The sequence below is a fragment of the Rutidosis leptorrhynchoides genome, chromosome 2, assembly GCF_046630445.1.
Source record: "Rutidosis leptorrhynchoides isolate AG116_Rl617_1_P2 chromosome 2, CSIRO_AGI_Rlap_v1, whole genome shotgun sequence".
Lineage (NCBI taxonomy): Eukaryota > Viridiplantae > Streptophyta > Magnoliopsida > Asterales > Asteraceae > Rutidosis > Rutidosis leptorrhynchoides.
Window position 1 is genome coordinate 457,310,019 of NC_092334.1, and position 24,568 is coordinate 457,334,586.

The window sequence follows — 24,568 nt, forward strand, 5'->3', positions numbered from 1 at the left end:
GGATTTAGAAGCCAGTTAGGTTATAAGTGTTGTAGCAAATTAGGTGAAAGAAGTGGTTATAGTAGAAAAATAAAAATAATGCAAACCTGTTTGGAATTGATATATAGATATAAATTATTTTTAGAATTAAATATTCTTAAATTTTACATCATCAAATGGCATGTTACAAATCTCATAAGCATATATTAGAACACATTTAAGCACATCATTACATCACATTTAACATTGAGTTGTAGCTCAGCTAGTAGTGGTATGCCCTCTTAGCGAGAGCTCACGAGTTCGACTTCGCTGGGCTGCAACATTGCACTCAATGTTATCTCTGACCTGAAGCATTCACCCAGGTTGCCTTTCGCTAAGTGCGAGGGCAGTTGAGATGAGGGTTTTACCGTCGATGCCCTTGAATTGGTCCGAATTTTCTTCAGGGCAGTAGTTAGAGGCATGTTATGCAACTACGAGATATGAACGCGTGATGATTAAGTCTCCTCCATGAACGATTCCAAACTGAAGTAAAAAAACATCATCAAATCACCCTCAAAATCCCTTTTGTAAGATATAACAAAATAGATTATTTTTAAATTTAAATATTTTTATTACATTATTAATGGCATGTTACAATTTTAGAAGCATATAATTAAATTTGATTGAAATTGAATAGATAGATTATATAATTTTATATATAAAAAAAATAAATAAATAAATTATTTATAAAGTTAAAACTTTTTGTATCCTGTTTATGTAACTCGCCCACTTCAGAAATTCAGAAACACACAAACGGAGTAGGTTCTTAATGCAAGTTTTATAGCCCAACCTGCTTCTGATCGTTTCCGATTATTATCTTTTCAAAGCCCAAGCTTCATAATGTAAGTCATTCTTTATCATATAATCCTTAATCGTCATTGCATTAAAATTTTTAGGTTTCTTGTAATGATCGTTACGCACAAAGCGATTTAAATTTCTGACTTATATTCTTGTTACAATTGTAGGTTTTTTTATGTGATTTTTAGGGTTTAGGGTTTGAGACTTTTTCAGTTTTTACTATTTAGTTACCAGTTTATTTTATTTATGTTTTATGTATATATGTATATGTGTGTTTTGCTTGAAGTTAGGTAAAAGTGTAAAACTTTAAAGAATTTAGTTTGTGATGACAATGGGTTAAAGAATTTTAAGTTAAAGAACAAATTATTTTTTAGGGTTTTGTTTATAACAGGAAGTGGTTAAAGTTAATGCAGTTTTTGAAGGTTTTAAGTCAAGTTTTTGCTCATTAAGTTATTATTTGTGATGATTTTGTTGAGTATTAGATTAAATTAAAATGGTTCCCATGGAAGAACAAGGAGCTTGTGAAGAGTGCACCGCCAATTGTCTCGTGATGCATAAAAAGGAGCGAGATCCATCGCCGACTGTTACTACATTCGTTAAAGTCTTGATTGGGGACGATTATAACAATGTTCTGGTATCTACTTTTTTTCATTGTTTCTTAATTTGTTAATCTTTTTTTTTTTTTTTTTTTTTTTTTTTTTTTGCTTTGAATGTGATTGTGAACACCCCATTACCAACGAGCTTATAGCTCAGTGGTACCCGATGCCTTTGATCCCTGGGCCCACAGTGGGGGAAGCTTTGATCCGAAGAAAGGCGCAAGTTCGATTCTCAGTCTGGGCGCCCCGCATGGAATTATTTCTCCCTCCGGGGGGAAATTTGTGAAGTGTTTCGGGGGTCTAGCTAGCTGGGGTAAAAATCGCCTTGCCGTCACTGTGGTACCTGGGAGTAGGTACTTTGCCGGCACAGGTCTCTTTCGGGGTGGGATTGGTGGGTGCTACGGCACACAGGGTTAGCGTGTCCCTGCCAACTTACACGTTTTGATCCGAACACCCCATTGTCGATCATAGTGGCCTTTGAAGTGTGAATTTCAGCAGATTGTGATTATTTTCATTATTAATATTTTTTTATTTTTTATTTCATTTGTGAAAGATATAATAATAAGAGATTAAAGTTTAAACATACAACCAAAAAACAATGGAGCAGTACACTCATTGTCTATTAAACAAACAAACAGCAGGATCTGCTGCAAACTAAAACAACAATCAATCTAATAACAATCACAGAATCCAAAAAAGCAATATCACCAATTAAATCAGAAACTAAAATCTCATCCTTTAACAATCAGTTAAATCAGGGACAATAATCATCTGCAAAATTTCAAATCTTGAATTCCAATCTGCTGGTCATTGCCATCGATTATCTTGGATTAAATTTGCTACCTTCAAATCTGCACTTAACCTGACATCAGATAATTCTCTTTGAGATATTATCTTGGATAATGGCCCAATTATATTCCATTTATCATACCATATTGAAGTAGATAGACCGTTTAGGTTATGAAAGACATGTCATCTAACTTTATCCTTTAATTCCAACAATTTACTACATCCCCAACTATCATTTGAAATAACCTCCACTTCCCAAACGCTTCTGTTTTTCAGCTTAACCATATTGACCCATTTGACCCATAATGATTCCTTTCACACTCATTTGTTGCATTTTTCTTCATCTGTTCAGTCGTGATGTTCACATTTTATGTGCTATGATTTTGTGTTTTTGAATGGCCTGATTCGAAATCCAACAAGTCATATGGAAACTGCTAGGTTAAGGGGAACGAGTTATATGAGTGGTCGATTAGTCAAAAGCTAGTAAAGATGTGTTCTCAATACATTAGCCTTCCTACAAGAAAAAAATGATTATTACTATTATTATATTATCTTCATTTTATGTAATCACATTTTACAATCAATAAGTTATTCATTATATTTTATTCTAAAAAATCAGACAAGTAGCTTTTCGGGCTAATTCAACCTGATTGGTCTGCTTTAACCTGTACCAAAATGTACTCGTTTTGACCCGTTACGTGACCCACCCATAATGCCACTTCTAGAATCATCAAGATGTAAATTTTTTAATTAATTTACGTGCTAATTAACAGTTCCTACCTCCAAGATTCGCTGAAAGTGTAGGATACATCATGGCTGGTCAGACAACAAATCTTGAGGATTCAACTGGTGTTCAATGGCCTGTAAAATACAAGAAGATAGATGGTTTATTTGGTTTCGAAAACGGTTGGAAAGAGTTTGCATTAGATCATAGGCTAGAACAGGGCGATATATTGGTGTTTCATTTTATAATGAAATCTCACTTCGTTGTCTTGATGTATGGAAAAAGTGGTTGTCCTGAAATTCGACATCAACTGATAGCAATGAAGGAAAAAAATAAATCAAATGCTGAAAATTCTAACCCATCAAATGTCAAGACTAATGGCCATCATCATCATAATGCACACAAAACTTCCGATAAGAAAAAGAAAAACTTAATCGTGGATTGTAGTCCGTTAGATGTTACCACAACTTGTCATCATTATGTAAACGAATCTTCTTCTGAGTCTGAACGTTCACAACCAGTTTCAAAACGAAGTAATCATGATGCCTCTTCGTCTCGACCCGTTACCCCGGGTTCACACAAAACGGGTCAAAGATCCCAACTTTTGATCAAAAATGCAAACCATGATCCCGAAACATCTGGTTTGAATAAAGAAATGGGTCGATCTGAACCGTTGGTTTCTGAGACTCCTACAACTGTGAAACAGTTGGGCCAAAACAATGATGAAAACGTAGAGGATGAATGCAGATTAAAGGAAAATAAGAAAAATAAAAGCTTGGTTGCAGATGATTGTAGTCCATTAGATGTTTACCCAAATGGTCATCTATATGTACATGGATCTTCATCTGAATTTGAACGTTCAGAACCAGTTTTAAAAAGAAGTAAGAAAAATGAAGACGGTGATATGGTATCACCAATTGGGAACACTACAAACCCTAATCGGGATACCTCATTGTCTCGACCCGTGACCTCTGGTTCACGCAAAGAAACGGGTCAAAGATCTGAACCGTTGATCAGAAATGCAAACCATGATACCACAATATCTGTTCTGAATGAAGAAAGTAGTCAAGGATCTAAACCGTTGTTTTCAGGGACTCCAACAACTGTGAAACAGTTTGATTTGGTCCAAAACAACAACGAAAACCTAGAAGATGTTGAATGCAGAATAATAGACACTAAACTCAAGTCTGATAAATCCTCTGACCAGCAAAACCGTGTGGATTTTAAGACCTGGTTAAAAAAAGAGGTGGAGGCAAAAAAAAAACCGAGCGTAAGCATTGTGACGCCCAGTGAAGGTGGCAGTTCTCCAAAGCGATTGAAGACTAACAATGTTTCAAGTAAGTTGCTTTTTTATATATAAAGTCAGTTTTTTACTGTAATTAAAGAAAAAAAGCATTAACTGATATTTTATATATTTCACTAATGATCTTTGATGGGAAGGCCTGTAACATAGTCATTTCTCGTATGTGATTTCCTAAATACATTTATAAGTGTTGAAATTTAACTGCATTAGTTCACTAGATGCAGCTATTTGAGAAAGCGTTCATGAATACCATCAAAAGCTACAGTAACCATTGTAGGTACATAAAAAAGGCTTTGTTCAAACTATAAAAGAACAAGTAATGCTTAACTTTGCAAAGTACAAGTTTGACTTTGAAAGTCAGAGGACAAAGTATCTCCTTTTTTCCTTTAACGTTTTACCACGCTTGTATTTTCAATCAGGTACACTGGGAAAGATGCTCAAGAAAGAACCTTACATCTCAAGTACACGTGTGCCTAGTGTCAATCGCCCATTCAACGTGACTGAAAGTTCATTCAAACCAATCGGTATGATGATTATTTATTGAAATTTGTTTACTTTAATATACGTCTTTGTTTCTGTTTCAAATCTGTTTATCCTTAACATGCTTCTTTGTTTGAACAGCTACACAGCCAATGATGCCTAAAAAGGAACCTTACACCTCGAGTCCAAAAGGTATGATTGTTATCTATTGAAAGTTTTATACTCCTTTGTTCTTATTTATGTCAAACCGCTTGCAAACATAGAACACTAAAAGCGACATTTTTTTGTCACCAATCATATTTTTTGTTTTGCTCTCAAATTTATATCTTGACAACGAGTTCATGAACGAATTTTGACGCAGAAGTAAATGGCAATAGTTATAATGAGGTCAAACAAGAACCTGAAGACTATGAGGAACACCTAGCCGAATTAATCAAACCTTCATTTTCTGCAGTGATGAGTAGTTACCGATATCTTGTATGTATATAAAACCCTCCATGTGTTTTTATTAAACGTATGCTTTATAATCTTATATAATATAATATATAATGTGGAAATTTATTCATGATTATATTTGCAGGAGCTACCGGATTGGGTGAAGTTGTCTGACGTTATTCTTCTAAGAAATGGTTCTAGACATTGGCCAGTTAAATTCGGAACCAATATGGGATTAAAGGCTTTGACACAAAATTGGGGACATTTTGCAAAGGAAAGAGGTATTAAGCCGGGACACAAGTGTGAATTTGTGCTTGAAAGTGAATCAAAGACGAATCGTCACATGTTTAGCGTACGCGTTAGTGCATTATAAAGTAGCAGATTATGGCACCAAGACATCTAATCTTTTGAACTGTCTATGTTGTAAATGTTAACTAGATGGAATGTGTTTTGGGCAATGGTCTAATTGTGGAACTAGTATTTTGTGGTTTATCTTGTACCAACATCTAGTTGTAGTAAATCATTATTTTGGTGGTTTATAAGTAAATGGTGTAAATTGGCAACTTTTTTACATAAAGTGTGTTTTGATATAAGCAGTTTTAGAAGTATATTTTAATTAATTTCCCTTATTCTGCTAGCAAAAATACTAATGATTCAATGGAGTTCCCAAAGAAGTCCTTTTGCTTACTAAAAGAGGGACCAGCTCATCGTAGTGAAATTCGGGGAAAACATGGAACCGGTCAGTGACCATCTTTCTTTTCTTCCCTTTCCCTAACTTCATTCACAAAGGAAGGGAAATCAACCGAGACCCCGTTAGTAGCGGCGTAAGTTGATTTAATTCGCATGAGAGGACTCCCTATATCGAACCCCATTTTTTGAAAACCGGCCGGCCGATAGGCGAAAGAGAATAAACTACGAGATTCAACAACCGAAGCTACTGGGTGGGTAGGAGCGGGTCGAGTCCGTATCGCCGCGGAGCAATAGCCGCGTCCAAAGAAGGCTCCTGAATCAGGGAAAAATCTGACGAGGAATCCATTCTCGCGAACACACACGCAATCCACAGAAATTCCACGAATCCCTTGGTGGATAAGTCATCTATGTTGAGTTTGGTACATTTTGGGGGAGGAGGATTTGATCCCCGTTGATTTCTGGTTCCACCCTTAGGATTCTTCCTTCAGTCCGAAAAGCCAAGCCACTTTTCCCGCACTCTCTTATCCCGCCGCCGAAGCCTTTTTCTTTTTTGGGGATGTATATATTGTAGATTACGCATCTGACTTAAATGAGCAGATCATATACATTGTCACATTACTCGCATTAACTATAGAGCATACAAATATCTATCGCCAAAATACACAAGGACAGACCGCAATACTAGACGATGGCAAAAAAAATTTAACATTAAGAATTGTCTTGGTGAAACATTGAACAAACAAATGCATCTGAGTGAACCGTCGAGCCTACTTTCATAAGTACTATTTTGAACCCAAGTGTTTGTTTTTCTTGGTGCCTTTCTTTCTTGTACTACTACTGGTTTCAGGACCTTCAGCCTCTTCAGCTTTCTGTTCTGCCTCTAAAATAGCGAGCTGCAACATAACACAAAATGAATAACGAGAAAACAAATTAATTGTATGTTGGCCGGTTAATTAGTAATCCAATTGCAAGCTTATAACTAAATAAAATGCATACCTCATCGAGAATTGGCTTCAGCTCTTTGTACCGAGTTTCAGCAAGATCAAAACCATCCTTACGCAGTTCCTGTAATGAAAATAAAAAGTCAATCAGACGAAAAGTCAAACCTAAGATAACACTCAGTAAAAGTAACCGATTTGGGGCGACCTTTCCGGTGTGTGCAGTATGCTCATATGCCGCCATTTGCCAGTAGCTATCCGTCCGCTTATAGAAGTCTTTCAAAGCTTCCCCGGGCTATACGGAATATAATCAATATATCAACGACCAATCCAAATTTATTTGGAAATAGAAGTCAAAAATTGAGCTTGTTATGTAACCATTCTAGTATGTATAATAATTGATTATTTTGATTATTAATTATAAATACTCGTTAAAGATAATTACCAGTGGAGTCCTTTGAGAGTCTGAAAGACCAAGACTAGCCCTAATTTGTTCGATTCGAGCTCTTTTTTCCTTCCTTCGAAGTTTTTTCCCTTGACCTTTAATTATAGCAACAGCATCTCCCAACAAACCGTCATTTGGAGCCTTCAAAAAATATAATATATATAATTAAAATCGAGAACAACCAACACTAAGTATATTCTAGGGGGAAAATGTAACAGTGTGACAGTGAAATAATAGAGAAAAAAACACCTCCACATCATCTTCATCATCAACTTCATCATCATCATCATCGGTTTCATCACTATCACACTTGTCTTCGTTTTCATCTTCACTATCTTCGTCATCATCATCATCATCGTCATCATCATCTTCTGATGCTGTAACCCACTCAGACTCTGATGCCTATATAAAGAAAAAGATAAGTAAACTCATAACCGAGATAAAATCATAATCGGTCAATTCATTCAGTTGAATCCCATTTGTTTTCTAGTAAGATTAAGACAGGTAATTTCGAACCTTTTAATTAAAAATGGATCAATTCGGGTATGTTTTATTTCTAACTAAAAATAAGAAGTTAACTTACAAAGCGACGAGTTGAAAATCACGTAAACAGTATTATTAATGCATAAAGCCTCCTATATAATTCTTGAAAATTTAACTACTTCCAAAATATATTTGACACACAAGTTATAAACTCTGAGCAACTAGTTTGTTTCGACTGACAAAAAAAGTGGACCACTTTGACCCGCTACATAACTTGTTACGGATTTCAATTAAGAACATAAAAAGACAATTTTGGCCCATTTACTTAAAAACAGATCAAACCTGTATGTTTTATTTCTAACGAGATAAAATCATGATATCAGTCAATTGAATCCCACGTGTTCCCAAGAACATAAAAAGGCAATTTTGGCCCATTTACTTAAAAATGGATCAATTCGGGTATGTTTTATTTCTAACGATCCACAGGGGTAAAGTTAACTACGAAAAAAATTACAAACCGGTAAAAGGCACTTCCACTCATCAAGTTTGCTTAGATTAAGCGCATACAAATCATCAAGTGTGATTTCTTGATCTCTTATTTCCATCATTCCCCCGTAGATATACAACGTATCTCTTCCCACCACCATGCTCGAATTTATACGCCCGCATGGTTTCACTACCTGACGTTCACAACAAGTCAGATTATCAGCAGTATATCAGTTACTATTATCATTCATGAAACAAAAAAAAAAATGTATTTCTATTATAAACGTACCTCTTCTAAAGTAGATGACGAACTGAGTAATTTTGAGCTTGATGCACGAGTGTTCGTATTAGATTCACCAGACACTTCAGAACCATTAACCCTAATGTTTCTCTCCATATTAGACGAGATATCATCAATATTGCAATCCATATTATCATCTTCATCATTAGTACATACTTCCATTGGATCAATAACATTAGAAAGAGTCTCTTTATCTTTTATCTTCTTCATCTGCAAATTTGATTCAATAAACCATTTTCAGCAGTATATCAGTTACTATTATATTTTATTATATGATACAAATAAAGAGTCTATAGATAATTAATACATTTAGCACATAAGCTATATAATTCTTGAAAAAGGCCAATTTAAAGACAAATGAGACTAAACATATATGCCAAAAATACCTTATCTTTTGTAGATTTCTCCTTTCTCAGTTCCAATGGGTACCTGAAAATTTAGAGATAACGTAGAATAGTGAACAAATCTGTATACACTTCGATATACAAACTAGGTTAAGATTAAGTAAAATTTCTTCTAGTGACAATGTTATGCAGTAATAAAAAGATTTACCAACGATTAATGTCCAATTGGAAGCCATAAAGTTCATTCAAGAACAAGCTCATTAACACATCACCTGCACATCCAATTGAATACACATTAGGTAGGAGATGAACAACGTTAGATTTTAAAATACCAAAAATTTGAAAAGAAGATAAATTTTTTAGAGAGACTGCCAACCTTCAGCCTCCATGTCTACAACTCCGCCGAAGAGCACGGCCCGCTTTTTGTGGACACACATAGAGAAACCGGCACGAGGCCCAGGTGGCATCCCACCTTTCTTTACCTAAGATCACGATAAGTTTATATAGAAACACATAATATATAAAACAATCATTTTCACAGTTGCAAATTTATCTTATATACTAAAAGAGGCCCGTAATTTTGTCGTTTGGCTTTTAAATCATGCCGTTTCCATTAATTAGCTTTATATAAGTATGTTTCCGTGTAACAACAATTGCTCTTTACAAAGGCTTTAATGAATTCATTCAAAAATCACACCGTTAGTTACCACATGAATAGGGTCTGAAAATGTATCCAACTTTACCATACATTCCATTGTATGTATCAAATTTCCAATTGATTGCTATGTATGCATCCGACATCTTTACCTTGTAAACCGGTGATGTGGCACGTTCTGATGAGGTGGCAGCTGATATGGTTGCCACATCAGCAGAAAATACCAGTTACTTAATGATGAAGTCAATGGATACATATAATAGCAATAGTTGAATACTTGTAATATAATTTTTTGAGTTTTAATGCATACAAAAGAATTTGGGTAAAGTTTTATACATTTTCAGATTTTGGATGCTTAAACCTTAATTAAATAAAAAAAGGATTTAAAAGAAAGCATAAATACCTTGTTCCACACCCAAGTCTTAGGGTCAAGAACCCACATATCCGAATGAACAATACCTTTCTCCGAGCTGTTTTTATCAGAGGATACCTCTTTCGAATAGCCGCCATATAAATAAATCTACAATCAAATATTAAAATGAAAATTAAAAAACAATGGTTTTCATGTATATGTATCCTAAATCCTAAATTTGAATCAAATAAAACTTACATCGTCTTGGTAAACAAACAGCTGGAAACCACTACGAGCACTCGGCCACAGGCATCCAGGTGTCGGTTTTATCTCTTGCCACTGCAGCAAACCAGTTAACACATTTCACTTGTATATATAACAAAATTATCCACCAAATTTTTTTGAAGTAACTTATGTTGCAAATTTTACCTTAAAAGTGTCGAGATCGAAGACATACAAATCATTGAAGTATCTGCAAAATGATACGAAGCAACAATAATATATGATATATACTAAGGAATAGTAATTTAGCTTTTTGTTAGTTTAGCATTTAGCATGTTCTTAACAGATGAAATAACAACCTCACTTCACGAAGAGTGTCATAAAAGCCACCAAAAACAACGAGCTTGTGTTTATACAAAACCTACAAATGAGGCATAAGTTTACAATGATACATTGGAAAACATAAATTGTAAGCACTAATTTATATTTTTATTTTTATTTTAAAGGCAAAAACTGTAAGCACTATTAACTATTAAAGGTCCAAATAATGTACCATCCGATGACCAGAACGTGGACTAGGACAGCCTTTATAATTCAACTGTTCCCATTGATTTGTTTTCAAGTCCAACATCCAAAAATCCTGCAATCAACATAAAACACACTCCATCAAATTACAGGTTAACATGATTAATTTAATGTGTATATTCATGCCCCATATGAAAAAAATGTCAACTTCAAGGCCCGTAGGTACTTTACCTTGTAGTGATGGAAACGCTCTTGATTAGGAGACGTAAATTCACCACCTAAAGACAAGCGAAATAAAAAGTTTGTTACTTTATACATATGCTTGCATATTCAATATTACTAATATGTCTAAACAATCAACTTTTATCTCTTATTCCTTTTTTATTTATTGTAATTGTAAAGTTCAGTACTTATGTATTGTTTACATGGCTGTTGAACATTCGACATTATCTTCACATTATTCATAGTAGTTACCATAAAGATATAGTATATGCTATGTAGTAGCTTGTAAGTTTTTCTCAGATAAATGTATAATCCAAGTAAATTTAAACCTTGTCAAAGTATATATAATCTTTACTTTTTCTAAGTGAATTAGTACATTAGTTGTGTGATTAATCGAAATTCTAAAACTTTACCAAATATATATAAATAATTCTTCCACGCAACAGCCTGGTGAGCACTGCGAGGAGGCGGACTATTAGGGCTAGAAACTAGCTTCCAATCCCCTTTATCCACATCATACCGATAAAGATCACCATAAACAAACGTCTGCATTATTATATATCAAATCAAATAATTCTTAATGTAAGTCCCCTACACAATTTCACTAGCAAAAACATAACACAACAATAACTGTAACACAGACCTTGGTACCATTATAGAATTCACCACCATATAGTATCAATTCGCTCTCTTTTAACGGATTAATATTCAGCTACACAACCAATAATCCCAAATCAATATTCCCAAATTCACAACATATACCTAATTTTGCTACACTAAATACAAAAAAGCAGATTAATTTACCGAACAATTAGACCTGGGAGACGGCCTAGGTGCATCTTCTTCAACATGAACTTCTTTTTTCTTAGCTTCTTCCTTTTGTATGCTTAACTAAACACTCAAAGATATAACCTTTTTAACTGATAAAACAAAATTAAAGATATGTATATGTGTTTATATAAATGGGTATAAAAAGTGTACCAAAATAGCATCAATGTCATCTTCAGGGGAGACTTTTTTAGACTCCCTACGAGCTTTTTTCTCCTCTGCTTTTGCTGTTTTTCTCTCAGTTTTTTCTTTTCCTTTTCCTGGCTTTTTTGTTTTCTTTCCCATATTTTTCGGTTGTAAATTTATTAATATCCTTGCCGGAGAACAGTTTCAGTTTATATTGATAATGATAATGATAATTCTTGACGGCAGTACGGCAACAAATAGCAGACTCAAGAAATAAAGTGCGAGGGTTTTTTGTGAGGTTTTGGATGATGGTTTCTAAAATGGACCTGAATTTTAAGATATTGACATATAAGTCCATAAACTTGACTTCTTTGTATACAATAAGATTACAAGAGGGTGTACGTATTACACGAACGAATCTTTGAAAATGATAATGTTTTTTTTTTAACAGCAATTCGGGATTACCCAGGAGACTAAACCACCCACACGTTCATCTACCGCAATTGCATAACTCGCTTTCAACTGCTGCCAAGAAGGAAACCCTACCCAATTCGAAGGCATAAGCGGTAAAAACCCCTCCTCCACTGCCCCACAACGCGATGTGCGAAAGGTACCATTGGGTGAAATTCAAGGGTTAAGGGGCAACGTTGTGTGCAATGGTGCACCCCACGGGAGTCGAACTCCTGACCTCTCGCTAAGAGAAGCGAGCCACTACCACGTAAGCTACAACACAAGGTTAAATCATCATGTTTTTATCAGGAATCTCGTTCCAAAGTCACTTTATTAAAGCGTAAATACATCATTATTTAACTTAACAAGAAATATTACACTTGTTTAAGTAGTCCACAATAAGTAGTCCACAATGTAACAAATAACAAGGTTGTAAAAGTCTCTAAGTCAAGGATGCGTCGGTCAAGGCCTTAGAGGGACGAGTCAGTCGGGACGGGGACATATCAAGGACGAAGCGAACGTTGACTGACGTTGACTTTTAACATAATTTTATAAACAAACACACACACACACACACACACACACACACACACACACACACACATATATATATATATATATATATATATATATATATATATATATATATATATATATATAATTGATGGGTTATTTAAACATGTCATTCTATATTTCTTAGAACACTACGGTCAGCTATATAAATAATAAAAACAAACAAAACAAATCATCGCCATCTCCGCTCAAATGCCGAACAAATTATAAAATTGAGAAGAAATATGAAGATGGTCAAACTTTATAAACTAAAATCCGAAAACCTTGAAAAATCAAACCTTGAGAAGCTCTAAGCTGACTGACTCTATTTAATATGAAATCAAGTTAAAAAACTGGAATCGAAACAATATGAGGTGTGTATGTCGAGAAGTAACTAAAAAATGAAACTAACAAGAGATTAAACATTGAGATATGAATTTCTATATATGTAATGTAATGCATTTGAGCAAAACCTTAAAACAAAAGAAGAATACATTGAACGAGTTATATAACTTATTTTTAAGGGGACATATTAGCAAATCACAATCGTAACTTAAAATCATCAATTAAATAAGTGTTATGTAAATGTAAATGTAAATTGTCCCACCAATGCCACCATGTTACTTAATAAAAATTAAGGGACTTAAAATGAACAATAACCAAAGAGCAAGGGCATAAACCGCAACTTAGCCAAATAAATAAGAATAAGTTATCTCCTTCTGCAAGTCAAGTGAACGTGAAGAACAAAATCAAAATCAGAAGCATTATTATTCCGATCACTAAACTCAACCGGATAAGATATAGCTTAACGTAATGGAAGGTACAGAAGGCACACAACAACCTCATCTTGTTCTCGCTAACAAATTGTTTCTTCTTACTCAGCCCGATGTTGATGACATCGAAAAAGTCCGTCTCCGTGATGAAGTCATGTCCGCCGTTGTCGCCGACGGTAACTAATTCCACCGTAACTGTTTAGATCTGGTCATTTGTTTTAAATTAGGTTTAATATGTTGTAATTGTGTGTATTCTGTATTTTGAAGATATGGCACCGTTATACGAAACCCTAGCTGCGAGTTCGGTACTGGAGCTTGATCAGAAGGTTCTGGACTCGATGCGTGTTAAGATTGCGGAGGAGATTAAAAAGCTTGATGAAAAGTAAGCTTATGGTTGCTTGTATCGTATATGTGTGGATGTAATTAATTTTGATTATACTTATTTAGTTGTTTGATTCTTTTTTTTTCTTTTTTCTTTTTTTACTGTACGTGTTACGTGTTCATTGCAGTTGAGATTCGTTCCCTAATAGCGTCTCAGCGTAAATAACTAAGTTGCTGTTTGTTTTTTAAGATGTTTTTGTCTGAAGATCTGCGGACCATGTCTGTTAAGAAGATGTGGTCAAGGTCTGTATGCTGAATAATGAAGACTGTTTGTTTTAATGTCTGCAACATAACTTAAGTCTATCTGTAGCACTTAGAAGCACATTTCTAAGTCTGCGAGGCTGCAGACATAATAAGACATTATTTTATCTTATGTCTTCAGAAAAACAACTGTCTGCAGTAAAAACGCCTGCGCCCCCGCAGACATAAGACATAATAAGGTCTGAAAGCCATATACTTGCTATTGCAGTTTTGGCTTTGTGATTAAGCCTGACTTTTTACAAATTTATAAGAAGCCAAGAATTTTTGAATTGAGACACTTTATGAGCAAACCTAGCTTGCTGTTATGAGGGAAATGAAGTTAATGGAAGGGTGTATTTAGGAACTCTAGTTCTGTTTTATGTAGATTACAGTTTGCTATTGAAGTTGATTATAGAACAAACCTGAAACATATATGGTTCCATTACTCAACATGAAGCACCTTCTTCACACACTTGCATATCTTAGGTAAGCGAGTTTTAGGTGTCACGTGAATTGCATTACTGACGAAACATTGTTGTTGATGTCAGATCAACACACGATTAGGAAGTGTGGTCTGACACATATTAATTGTATGAGCATGCATATTTTTTATGATTATATTCTGTTATGATAGCATAGTAACTTTCTGGGCTCCAGATGGTATATGGAATCCTCTATATAAATTTTCTATTCTAATAAACTTGAGTTCTGACCCAAGTTTATGTAAAGACTTGTGAGCTTATTTAATGATAGTGCTTGACACATGAATTCAACCTAGAAATTGGTTTGTTGACTTTGTTCTCTGGTTGATCAACACATTTTCTGTTTATTTAAAGTTGTTGATATGTAGATCCTTGAAATGTTTAGTTGCCCTTCACTTCCTGCAATCAGAAGAGTATATCATGTTAGTGCAGTTTTATGCGGTGACATAAAAATTATTATGTTATAGTCAGGCTTTTTGTACAATAAGAGACTAGCTTCTTGATATGAACATTATTATGAGCTTCCCATCTCAAGTTCATACACATGGTTTAAGATCACTTGTTGTTTAAGGTTCAATGGTTAATAATGTACAGTATTTTCATTGTACGTACCTTTGAAAGTTAAGGGTCTATGTGTTAGATTGCAGGGTTTGATTGTTTTATCATCCATTTATTCTGTTGCTTGTCATTATCAGAATAGCTGATGCTGAAGAAAATTTAGGAGAAAGTGAAGTCCGAGAAGCTCATCTGGCAAAATCTTTGTTTTACGTCCGAATTGGTGACAAGGTACACATAAACTATAGTTAGCCATTTCATATTTCCAGTGTGTAACATGTCTTTAAATGCAACCAGGAAAAAGCACTAGAACAACTCAAGTTGACAGAAGGTAAAACAGTTGCTGTAGGACAAAAAATGGATTTGGTATTTTATACACTGCAAATGGGTTTTTTCTACATGGATTTTGATCTTATATCGAAGAGTATCGATAAAGCAAAGAAGTGAGTTGAAGTTCCTTTTTTTATCCCACTATATTCTTCAGTTATGTTTGCTTTCAATTCATTAATCTTACTCTGATGGCAGTTTGTTTGAGGAAGGAGGTGATTGGGAGAGGAAAAATAGACTGAAAGTGTATGAAGGCTTATACTGCATGTCTACTCGCAACTTCAAGAAAGCTGCTAATTTGTTCCTTGATTCCATATCAACATTCACTACTTATGAAATTTTCCCATATGACACCTTCATATTCTACACTGTTCTAGCAAGCATCATTTCATTGGATAGAGTTTCACTAAAGCAAAAGGTAGCCAGTAATCCTCTGTTTGGCTTTTTTTTAAAGTTTTTTTTTTTTTTTTTTTTTCATTATTATCCTAAGCGAATTTGAAGTATTCCTTACTTTGCAGGTTGTGGATGCACCAGAGATTCTGACCGTGATAGGAAAAATTCCACACTTGTCAGAATTTATGAACTCCTTGTATGAGTGTCAATACAAATCATTCTTCTCTGCTTTTGGTGAGTTTATTCAATGTGTCATCTGCTTAGCGTGTTTGTAAAATAGGACTGCATAGTGAACCTATAAGACGAATGTTATTTTTGATATAAACATCTAAGCTACACTAAGGCTGCCATACATATGCATAGGAAATTAGAAGTTATGGTCTTAACGGTAGCATGGGATTTGTGCTTAGTAATGTGATTTGTGTAATTATATACTTATATAGTTATATGGATCTAAAAATTCCACATATGGAGTAATCAGACAATTGTAATTGAAAGTTTGCACACATTAGAGGTTGCAAAATGGGTGAGTTGGGTGGGTTTCATACAAGTCAAAATGGGTTATGGGTATGGGTTCGGGGTTGGGTTCAAGTGATTTAGGGACCGAAAAGATGGCATGTTTGCCTCAAAACACTTCTTTGTCCTGAAACTATATAGCTTTTTATAACCAGTTAGTGTGTCAGCTATAATAAGAAGAATCTGTGTTTTATCAATACTACTGCTGGAGAATTACTTGTGTGGTCAGTGGTATGTGCACTTTGAATTGTTTGACTCGCTTGGTTTTCATTTTGTTTATAGATATTTTTTAATTATTATTACTCTTTTGATTTGTCTTCAACAAATGTTCACTCAATGCCGGTTGTTCATAAGTTAAATACACCTCCAGTGCATAGTAAACTGATAGCATTCGATACCATTAAGTAGGCCGTCAAAGCTTTATTTCTTGATACATTATGAAGCCATGCTAATATAATAACCCAGTATGCAAAATGGTGGTTCAGTATTTCAAGAGTTATTTAACTATTCATAGTAATCTATTGTCATGAACCTTAGGCGCATAGTAATTTATTTAAAGCATCGTATAAAAACGTGAAGCCAGAATGTTGTTTTTATGATTAACGTTATTAATTTACAGCTGGGATCTCGGAGCAAATTAAGTTGGACCGCTATTTGCACCCACACTTCCGTTTTTACATGAGAGAGATCAGGACAGTTGTCTATTCTCAATTCCTGGAATCTTACAAGAGTGTCACTATTGACGCAATGGCCAAGGCTTTTGGTGTGACTGTCGACTTCATTGATCTGTAAGTAATTCAAAACACTTTTTAAATATTTTTATCATTATTATTTCTTCTTCTATAAACTCTAATTTGATGTGATGTGATTTTAAAACTCACATTATGTCAAAATAATAGTCTAATATGCAACTGATTTAGAAGGTTTATTGCGACAAGTATACTTAGGATGACTTTTGACTTGTTTGACTTGCTTCTTTTAAGCTATCTGTTTCATTTACTTGTTATTTATTAGAGAAAAGCAGAGTTAACTCGTTAGTAAGTAAATGAATGTACCCTCATTCGCACTTGAAATGAAAACTTGGATGTCCCCTACCTTTTATAACACAATAGTTAGTTCATCTAACAAGACTAATTTTCCTACAAACAGAGAACTGTCGAGATTCATTGCAGCAGGGAAGCTTCATTGCAAGATTGATAAAGTAGCAGGTGTACTTGAAACTAATCGTCCAGATGCAAAGAATGCTTTGTATCAAGCAACTATTAAGCAAGGGGACTTCTTGTTGAATCGGATTCAGAAGCTTTCTCGTGTTATCGATCTTTAAGCATGTAGTTCTCTCCTTCCATTTCCCCTTTTATTTAAGACCCCTTGTGTTAAAACTCTGTATTAGCTTCAATTCCTTATCGAAATCTTCTTTTATAATATCCGTTTTCGGTCTACCTTTTTATGGTCAATAACTCAAGTTTTATTGGCTTTTGTGTTTCATGTTAACTTTTGTGCAATTACATGCTTGCGTTTTGCAACTTTAGGTGTGTCATGAAACTTGTGCAGTAGTATAGTACCATTTTACAAGGCTTCATTGTTCCTAAGTCTAGCAATGACAATTGATATTCATCTCATTTTAAAATGGATATGAATAATCTAAATGAGGGTGGAGCCACTTGATAGTCACCGGGTGCCACCAATGAAAATGAAGGGAACATGCATTTCTTTGGTAATTCTTGGTTCTTTTGGAGGAGGTGCACCAATACTGAATAGGGATGAGATTGGTACGAAAATTGAACTGTATCGAAACCTAAAGTACCTAAAGTCAACAACCGAATACGGAACCGAATTAAGAAATCGGTATCGGTACCGAAGTTAACAACCGAATACGGAACCGAATTAAGAAATCGGTATCGGTACTGGTATTTTCGGTATATTATCCATGGGAACCGAATTCGAGACGTACCAAATTCGAGCAGTGAGTTTTCTCATGGTTCAATATTAGTCATCATGTTTTGAAATCACAATGTTCGTTAAGAATAATGATATATTCATTATCAACGTGTCATGATCTGTAGTTTTGTACTTGATCAAAAGCATTTAACTTGGCGCATGCTCTGTAATGCTCAAGCATACACTAGGCAATCACACCAATAGCAATTCTCATTGAGTGACCAAACTAGCAAAATTAAAATACCTTCCAATTATCGTTCAAAGAGGTTGCAAGAGTACGCGCATCACCACCCTCAAAAAAAAAAACTTACGACAAAAGATCCTATAAAAAACATCTAACGATGCACAGCTTCCTAGATAAGCCACTACCAATAACTCAATAAGGGGGGTGACATCCTATATGATAGGCCTCTACCGATAATGATGCACAACTTGATAATTTTGAGCTAAACTAGGTGTGGAGCCCTTGATTCGCGCCAGGTGCTCCGTTTTGAATGCGAGTTAAAAAAAAAAAATCTTGATCTATTTTGTAAAAAAGAATTTTTTTCGACATCTAACATTGAAGGGTTGTTCCTTTTGTGAAAGTTGCTTCTTTTAGCGTTCCTTTTTTTTTTTTAAAGTTAGTTGATCTATTTTGTAAAAAAGAATGTTTTTCGACATCTTTTGGTAGCATTGAAGGGTTGTTCCTTTTATGAAAGTTGCCTCTTTTATCGTTGAGGAAGGAAAAAAAAAGGTAGTTGATTTTTTTGTAAAAAAGAATTTTTTTTCGACATCTTTTGGTAACATTGAAGGGTTGGTTCTTTTACGAAAGTTGCTTCTTTTATCGTTGGAGACAAAAAAAAAAAAAAAAGAAGAAGGTGAAATGATGAAAATACCCCTGGTTACTATTGATGAACAGTGCTACATGGTTTTGTCTTTTAGATAGTATAGTAATGAAGACAATATTACATTTGCGGAAAGGTTGATTCGTTTGAAGAAAGAAAAGAAGAAAAAGAAGGAAGATTTGAAGGCAAGTCGAGGGGATGTTTTGAAGGAAGATAGGCCTCTACCGATATCGATAGGTCGTAGTGGAAGGATTTATTGTGGTTGTGAGGACCCCGCGTGCGAAGATTTTTGCAAAGCGTGGTAAGTTTTGAATACAGAAGTTCATAGAGATCAATTTGAAGACTTGAACTTGCGGTTGAGAAGGAATACCGCTTCTACATCGGGTTCTCTTAAGCTCATTGATCATGACGAAGACTTGGACTACGGGGAATCTATTCAAAACTTGTTTTTTGGGTGGCCAAGTAGATAAGAAGGCATTTTCGCGGGGTCGGGTTAAGGATGTTCCTTTGATTTGGCAAAAGATAAAACGACCGACGAGGGAGGACTTATTATACTCTTGGGTATTTCACTCTGGGTACAGAAATGACTTTTCTTTATTCTAGGATTAGAGGAAGGATTGTCTACATCTTACCTCCTCCATATCCCACTTTTGTGAGATTGTGTTTTCTTGTTGTTGTTGTTGTATAAAATTTCCGGCGACTATATGGCATATGGGATTTTGTCAACAAGCATTGGATTTATGGGAAAGAGTCTACAAGTGGTAGAATATGGGATCGTTTTCAAATCTAAGTATCAATGAAGTTTTTCGTGGGGCAAGTGGGCGACATTTAACTCCTTGGGGGGCGGGTATATGGCAAGCAATGGAATGGGTATGCGGCTATTTAATATGGAAGAATCGAAATCAGAAAGTGTTCTCGAATGAATGTTGGAATGGTCCGGGGGCTTTAATGGAAGTTCAATTAGTCTCCTTTGATTGGATTTCTTGCCGTCTCAAAAACAAAAGCTCGAATGGCTCGAGTGGTTATCAAATCCTATCCAATATTGTATAAATTAGTGCTTCTAGTTTCATTATATTTTATTTGTATGTGTAACGACCCAACTTCGTTTTACCAAAAACACGCCCTAAAAAAAAATTTAATAGTTCAGTTCATTCGGACGGCGTCCAGTTATCTGGACGGCGTCCAGTTGTTCTAACTTTGACTGTCCCAAAAATTTGCAACCCACGTTATACTGGGCGGCGTCCAACCAATTTGGACGGCGTCCAGCAGACCTGATCAGCCCCATTTCATTTAAAAATACATTAAACACTTCGAATCAAAACCAAAACGATTTGTAACAACCCAATCAAGTTTTACATCAACAAAACGTTACATAAAAGTATTTACACCACGAATACGGGTTAAGACTTAATAACCCAACCCAATACCAAGAGCATAATTCCGGGGACTACCAAATCCCCCAAATCCGCGTCCAAACATCCAAAAGCTACCCTATCGAGCCCAAGCGCTTCTACGCATCTAGCCTAACAACTAGCTAGCTTCATAACACAATACCTGTAAAAAGGTAAACAACGAGAGGGGTAAGCTAAAAGCTTAGTGAATGCAATAATTATACACATACATATATAACCTACTTACTTGCAATCACTTACACAATTTACCTCATACACACTAGCAATTTAATTAGCATACCATCGCAAAGTATAATGCTAAATTTTCAATACCGCAAGCTAGCACAACAATAGCATAAAATCCGAACAATATAATATGCTACATTATAACACAATAAAACGTTGATGTTCACAACATCCATTAGTATTCAAGGCTAGCCCCGCGAATGGTATCGTCAACATCGAACTTAAACCCCATCCGCCCCATTTAATGTGGTATCGTCAACATTGAACTTAAAACCCACATATGAGGTATCGTCTACATCGAACTTTAACCCCTCATCAAAATCACTACAATAGTGGTATGGCATCGTCAACATCGAACTTTAACTCCATACATGAGGTATCGTCAACACCGAACTTTAAACCCTCATCAAAAGTAACTCACACGAGGATATGGTATCGTCAACATTGAACTTTAAACCCATACCCTGCAAATAAATAAATCATATACATACACATATAATTATTCCACTCACCTTGGAATGCCCGCACAGGTCATGTATAACATGATCTCCGTCCTCAAATCCGAGCAAGTAACCACCTATATCACATATAGGTACAATATACACATAAATAGCCATTCTCTAAAAGAGAACCCGACACAAACATCCCTTAACCGAGGGATTACACCTCGCTCGCCGAAACCCGCCCATTTAACACCTAATGGACACAAACCAACTACCACTTCGGGTGGTAATTTAAACCCACTCAACAAAGTACAATTTAACCCAAATTATACTTGACACCAATTAGACCAGCTTAGGTCTTAACACTAATTTACTACTTAGGTAGTAATCATTTCAAACGTCATTTACACCAAAACCCCAACACGTGAAACATTGACCCATATTGCTTTAGACCACGTTTTATGTTAAAATATCATTTTAACCCAAAATTACTTCTCGCGAGTAATTACACCCAAAAACACCATTTAATACTTAACAAAAGCGTTTAACATCCATTTAATCCAAACTAGTGTCATCATCAAATTAGACCAATTCAAAGTCAACCCGTTTTGACATAAGTCCAAAAACGCCCAAACTAACCAATAATCACTAACACAAGTGAAAATGGCCCTAATACACCAATTAAATCAAATCACAAGTGTTAAACACTTATCTTACCCAATTTGACACATAAACCCTAATTTTGACTCATTTCAAAATTAGTCAACCAAATACACTCAAAAAGTGTTTCAACACTTCCATAATCACTAAACTAAGTGATTACACCCAAAATCAAAGTCTAATCATGGCCAAAACGTCAACCAACCCAAAACCCGCCAAGTATCAAAAATAACTAGTCACAATAAACCCACTTCGTCATATAAACGGGTTTCACAACTAAACAAGCTCAAACCCTAACTTGAATATCAAATCAACAAAATGAAATTCGGAGTTGAGACTTACCAACACTACCACAACGTAGCCGTGAACGAGGTGAACAATTTTAACTCTCGCGACTTGACCCGATTCACTCTTCTTCTTCCTCAAACCAAGTTCTCTCTCTAAAATGGGTTCCTCTCTCTCTAGGAATGGATGAGAGTGTTTGAGAAGGTGAAAATGGGGATAAGAATGAGATTGGATCAGTTTTAATGGCTCAACCGACCCCCAAGTGAAAAGACTCAAATACCCTGTTGAGTCCCCAAAATAATTAAGGATTTAATTATGACAAAACTGTAATTTATTTGCACTAAAATGTTATGTGCAGTCAGCACAAGTTTGTTTATGTATAGACAGCAGATTTTGCTGTGTCGAGTGTTTAGTTTACTGCTCAGTCTACCAGCACAAGGTAGACAGTGTTCTTCAATCAGCACAGGATGTGTACTCAGCAAATCAAGAATATGAAGTGTCTCAGCAATGAAGAACCAGCACAGCTGGAATGCAGCTTACTACACAAGACAGCTATGCTCCATTATAAGCATAGTAGTTTCCCGAGTGGTCTACATCAATGGTACTATTCAACAGAAGTCAAAGACAAAGTTGAACAGAAAAGGACACGCGTCGGCGGCTGACAAGTGACCTTACAAGACCACGTGGGAATGCAGAAGTTTAACGCATGTGCAGACATGGGTTATACCTTATCAACACCTAGGGAACACAACATTCTATTTGTTTAATCAAATAGTGGTGCCAAACCGAATTGGGGTGTTCCTGCGAATAGCTACCAAAGAGGAAAGAGGAGAGCATGCTCTCTGATGTAGTTGTCCCCACAAGTACAGACATCCTATGTACCAGTGGACAATAGAACCATTACACAGTTAATAGGACTACTATAAATTGTTGTATCCACTATTGTAACAACCAGTGGTGTGGGTTTATTTTTATAGAGTCAAAAACGTGTAATAGCTTTTAGTTTACCTCTTAGCTATAATCTAGGTAATCTGTATCAACCAAATATCATTCCATCAAGGATAGTTGTGATTCTTTGTGATTCAATCAATAAAGAATAACTGTTGAAAATTACATGTGACTCTATTTATTTGCATGCTTGAATACTAATCGTGTTTAACTGTTAAGTTATTTTAAAATAAATTGTATTCACCCCCCTACAATACTCCTGTTGTTATCAAGGGACCAACAACTGGTATCAGAGCTTCAGTCTTGATAATTAATATCTTGGATCTGAATTCTCTCATGGCTGCATATTCAAATACAGCTTACCTTAAAAATGGCTCATTCAATAGACCACCCAAATTTGATGAAGATGAGTATGAAACTTGGAAGGCAAAATTCATGCTTCACCTTGAGTCTATTGACCCACTCATGCCTGGTATTTCCACAGATGGTCCATTTGTACCCACTGAGACTATTGGTAGTGCTCCAGCTGACACTCCTGCTGTTTCTGGCAGAGAGGTTATTCTCACCCCTTCTAGGTGGGATGCTGAGGATAAACGTCGTGTTGGACTTGACCCTAAAATCAGAACCTTGTTAGCCATAACTTTGCCTAACCCATTGTTCAAACTGATTAAGGGAAAAGAAAATGTCAAGCTTATGTTGGACTATCTAGATGTCACCTATGAGGGTATGGGAGAAGTTAGACAGAACAGAATGATTTCTTTAAAAAGAGAATATGAAATGTTCTTTGCCTACAAGAATGAAACCCTTAAGCAAACCTTCATTAGGTTTAACTCCTTGATTGCTGACCTGATCACTTTGAATGTCACCTATACTGAGTTTGAACAAGTAAACAAATTCATAGATTCACTGCCTATTAAATGGAAATCTGTTACTGACCCTTTAAGAACCACTCAGACCCTAAAGAACTTTAACATGTCTTCTCTCTACAGTTCACTTTGGAACCATGAGAAGGCAGAGGCTAAATTTGAACTTAACTTGAAAGAAAACTTTAGGTCTGCCCCCACCACTTCAAAATCTTCTGAGACAGATGATACTGCTCTTATTGCTGCTGCTAAAAAGAAAGCTCAAAAGGCTTTACTGTTTCAAAAGTTGTTGGCAGAAGAAGAGACAGCTGAGAGTGATGTGGATAGTGGTACCGGGTCTGAAGAAAGCAGTGATGATGAAAGTGATGCTGAAGGGTTTGCTGAAGGTATGGCTTTGCTGGCTAGGTAGTTCAAAAGGTTCAATCGTAATAGAACCAACAAGTCATACAAAGAGAGTAAGAAACCGAGTGCTAGGTATAACAGCAAGTCAGTCAAGGGTCCTAAATATGAGTGTTATAATTGTGGGAAGGTTGGACATTTT

General features: G+C 35.4%; 3 protein-coding genes across 4 annotated transcripts; 2 read left to right on the top strand and 1 right to left on the bottom strand.

The window, feature by feature from the left end:
* Positions 1-1,299: 1,299 nt before the first annotated feature.
* On the top strand, positions 1,300-5,698 carry LOC139892519 (uncharacterized). 2 transcript variants are annotated; one of them, XM_071875628.1, is made up of 6 exons: positions 1,300-1,450; positions 2,975-4,262; positions 4,648-4,752; positions 4,850-4,900; positions 5,070-5,185; positions 5,289-5,698. In XM_071875628.1, the coding sequence occupies exons 1-6, from the start codon at positions 1,310-1,312 to the stop codon at positions 5,514-5,516; spliced, it is 1,929 nt and encodes a 642-aa protein (XP_071731729.1). In that variant the 5' UTR covers positions 1,300-1,309; the 3' UTR covers positions 5,517-5,698. The 2 variants fall into 2 exon arrangements, with proteins under 2 accessions (XP_071731729.1, XP_071731730.1); XM_071875629.1 differs by having other exon boundaries at positions 5,073-5,185.
* A 699-nt stretch (positions 5,699-6,397) lies between these two features.
* Positions 6,398-12,027, bottom strand: LOC139892520 (uncharacterized). The gene is made up of 20 exons (XM_071875630.1): positions 11,788-12,027; positions 11,611-11,697; positions 11,450-11,518; positions 11,220-11,352; positions 10,816-10,862; positions 10,613-10,699; positions 10,419-10,480; positions 10,267-10,309; positions 10,096-10,176; positions 9,889-10,005; positions 9,207-9,312; positions 9,039-9,102; positions 8,873-8,915; positions 8,475-8,696; positions 8,218-8,379; positions 7,466-7,618; positions 7,217-7,357; positions 6,980-7,066; positions 6,830-6,898; positions 6,398-6,726 (listed from the first exon to the last, which is right to left on the bottom strand). The coding sequence occupies exons 1-20, from the start codon at positions 11,917-11,919 to the stop codon at positions 6,616-6,618; spliced, it is 2,016 nt and encodes a 671-aa protein (XP_071731731.1). The 5' UTR covers positions 11,920-12,027; the 3' UTR covers positions 6,398-6,615.
* Positions 12,028-13,504: 1,477 nt separating this feature from the next.
* On the top strand, positions 13,505-17,915 carry LOC139892521 (26S proteasome non-ATPase regulatory subunit 6 homolog). The gene is made up of 8 exons (XM_071875631.1): positions 13,505-13,711; positions 13,803-13,917; positions 15,334-15,424; positions 15,491-15,636; positions 15,719-15,938; positions 16,039-16,147; positions 17,049-17,217; positions 17,579-17,915. The coding sequence occupies exons 1-8, from the start codon at positions 13,576-13,578 to the stop codon at positions 17,751-17,753; spliced, it is 1,161 nt and encodes a 386-aa protein (XP_071731732.1). The 5' UTR covers positions 13,505-13,575; the 3' UTR covers positions 17,754-17,915.
* Positions 17,916-24,568: the final 6,653 nt, after the last annotated feature.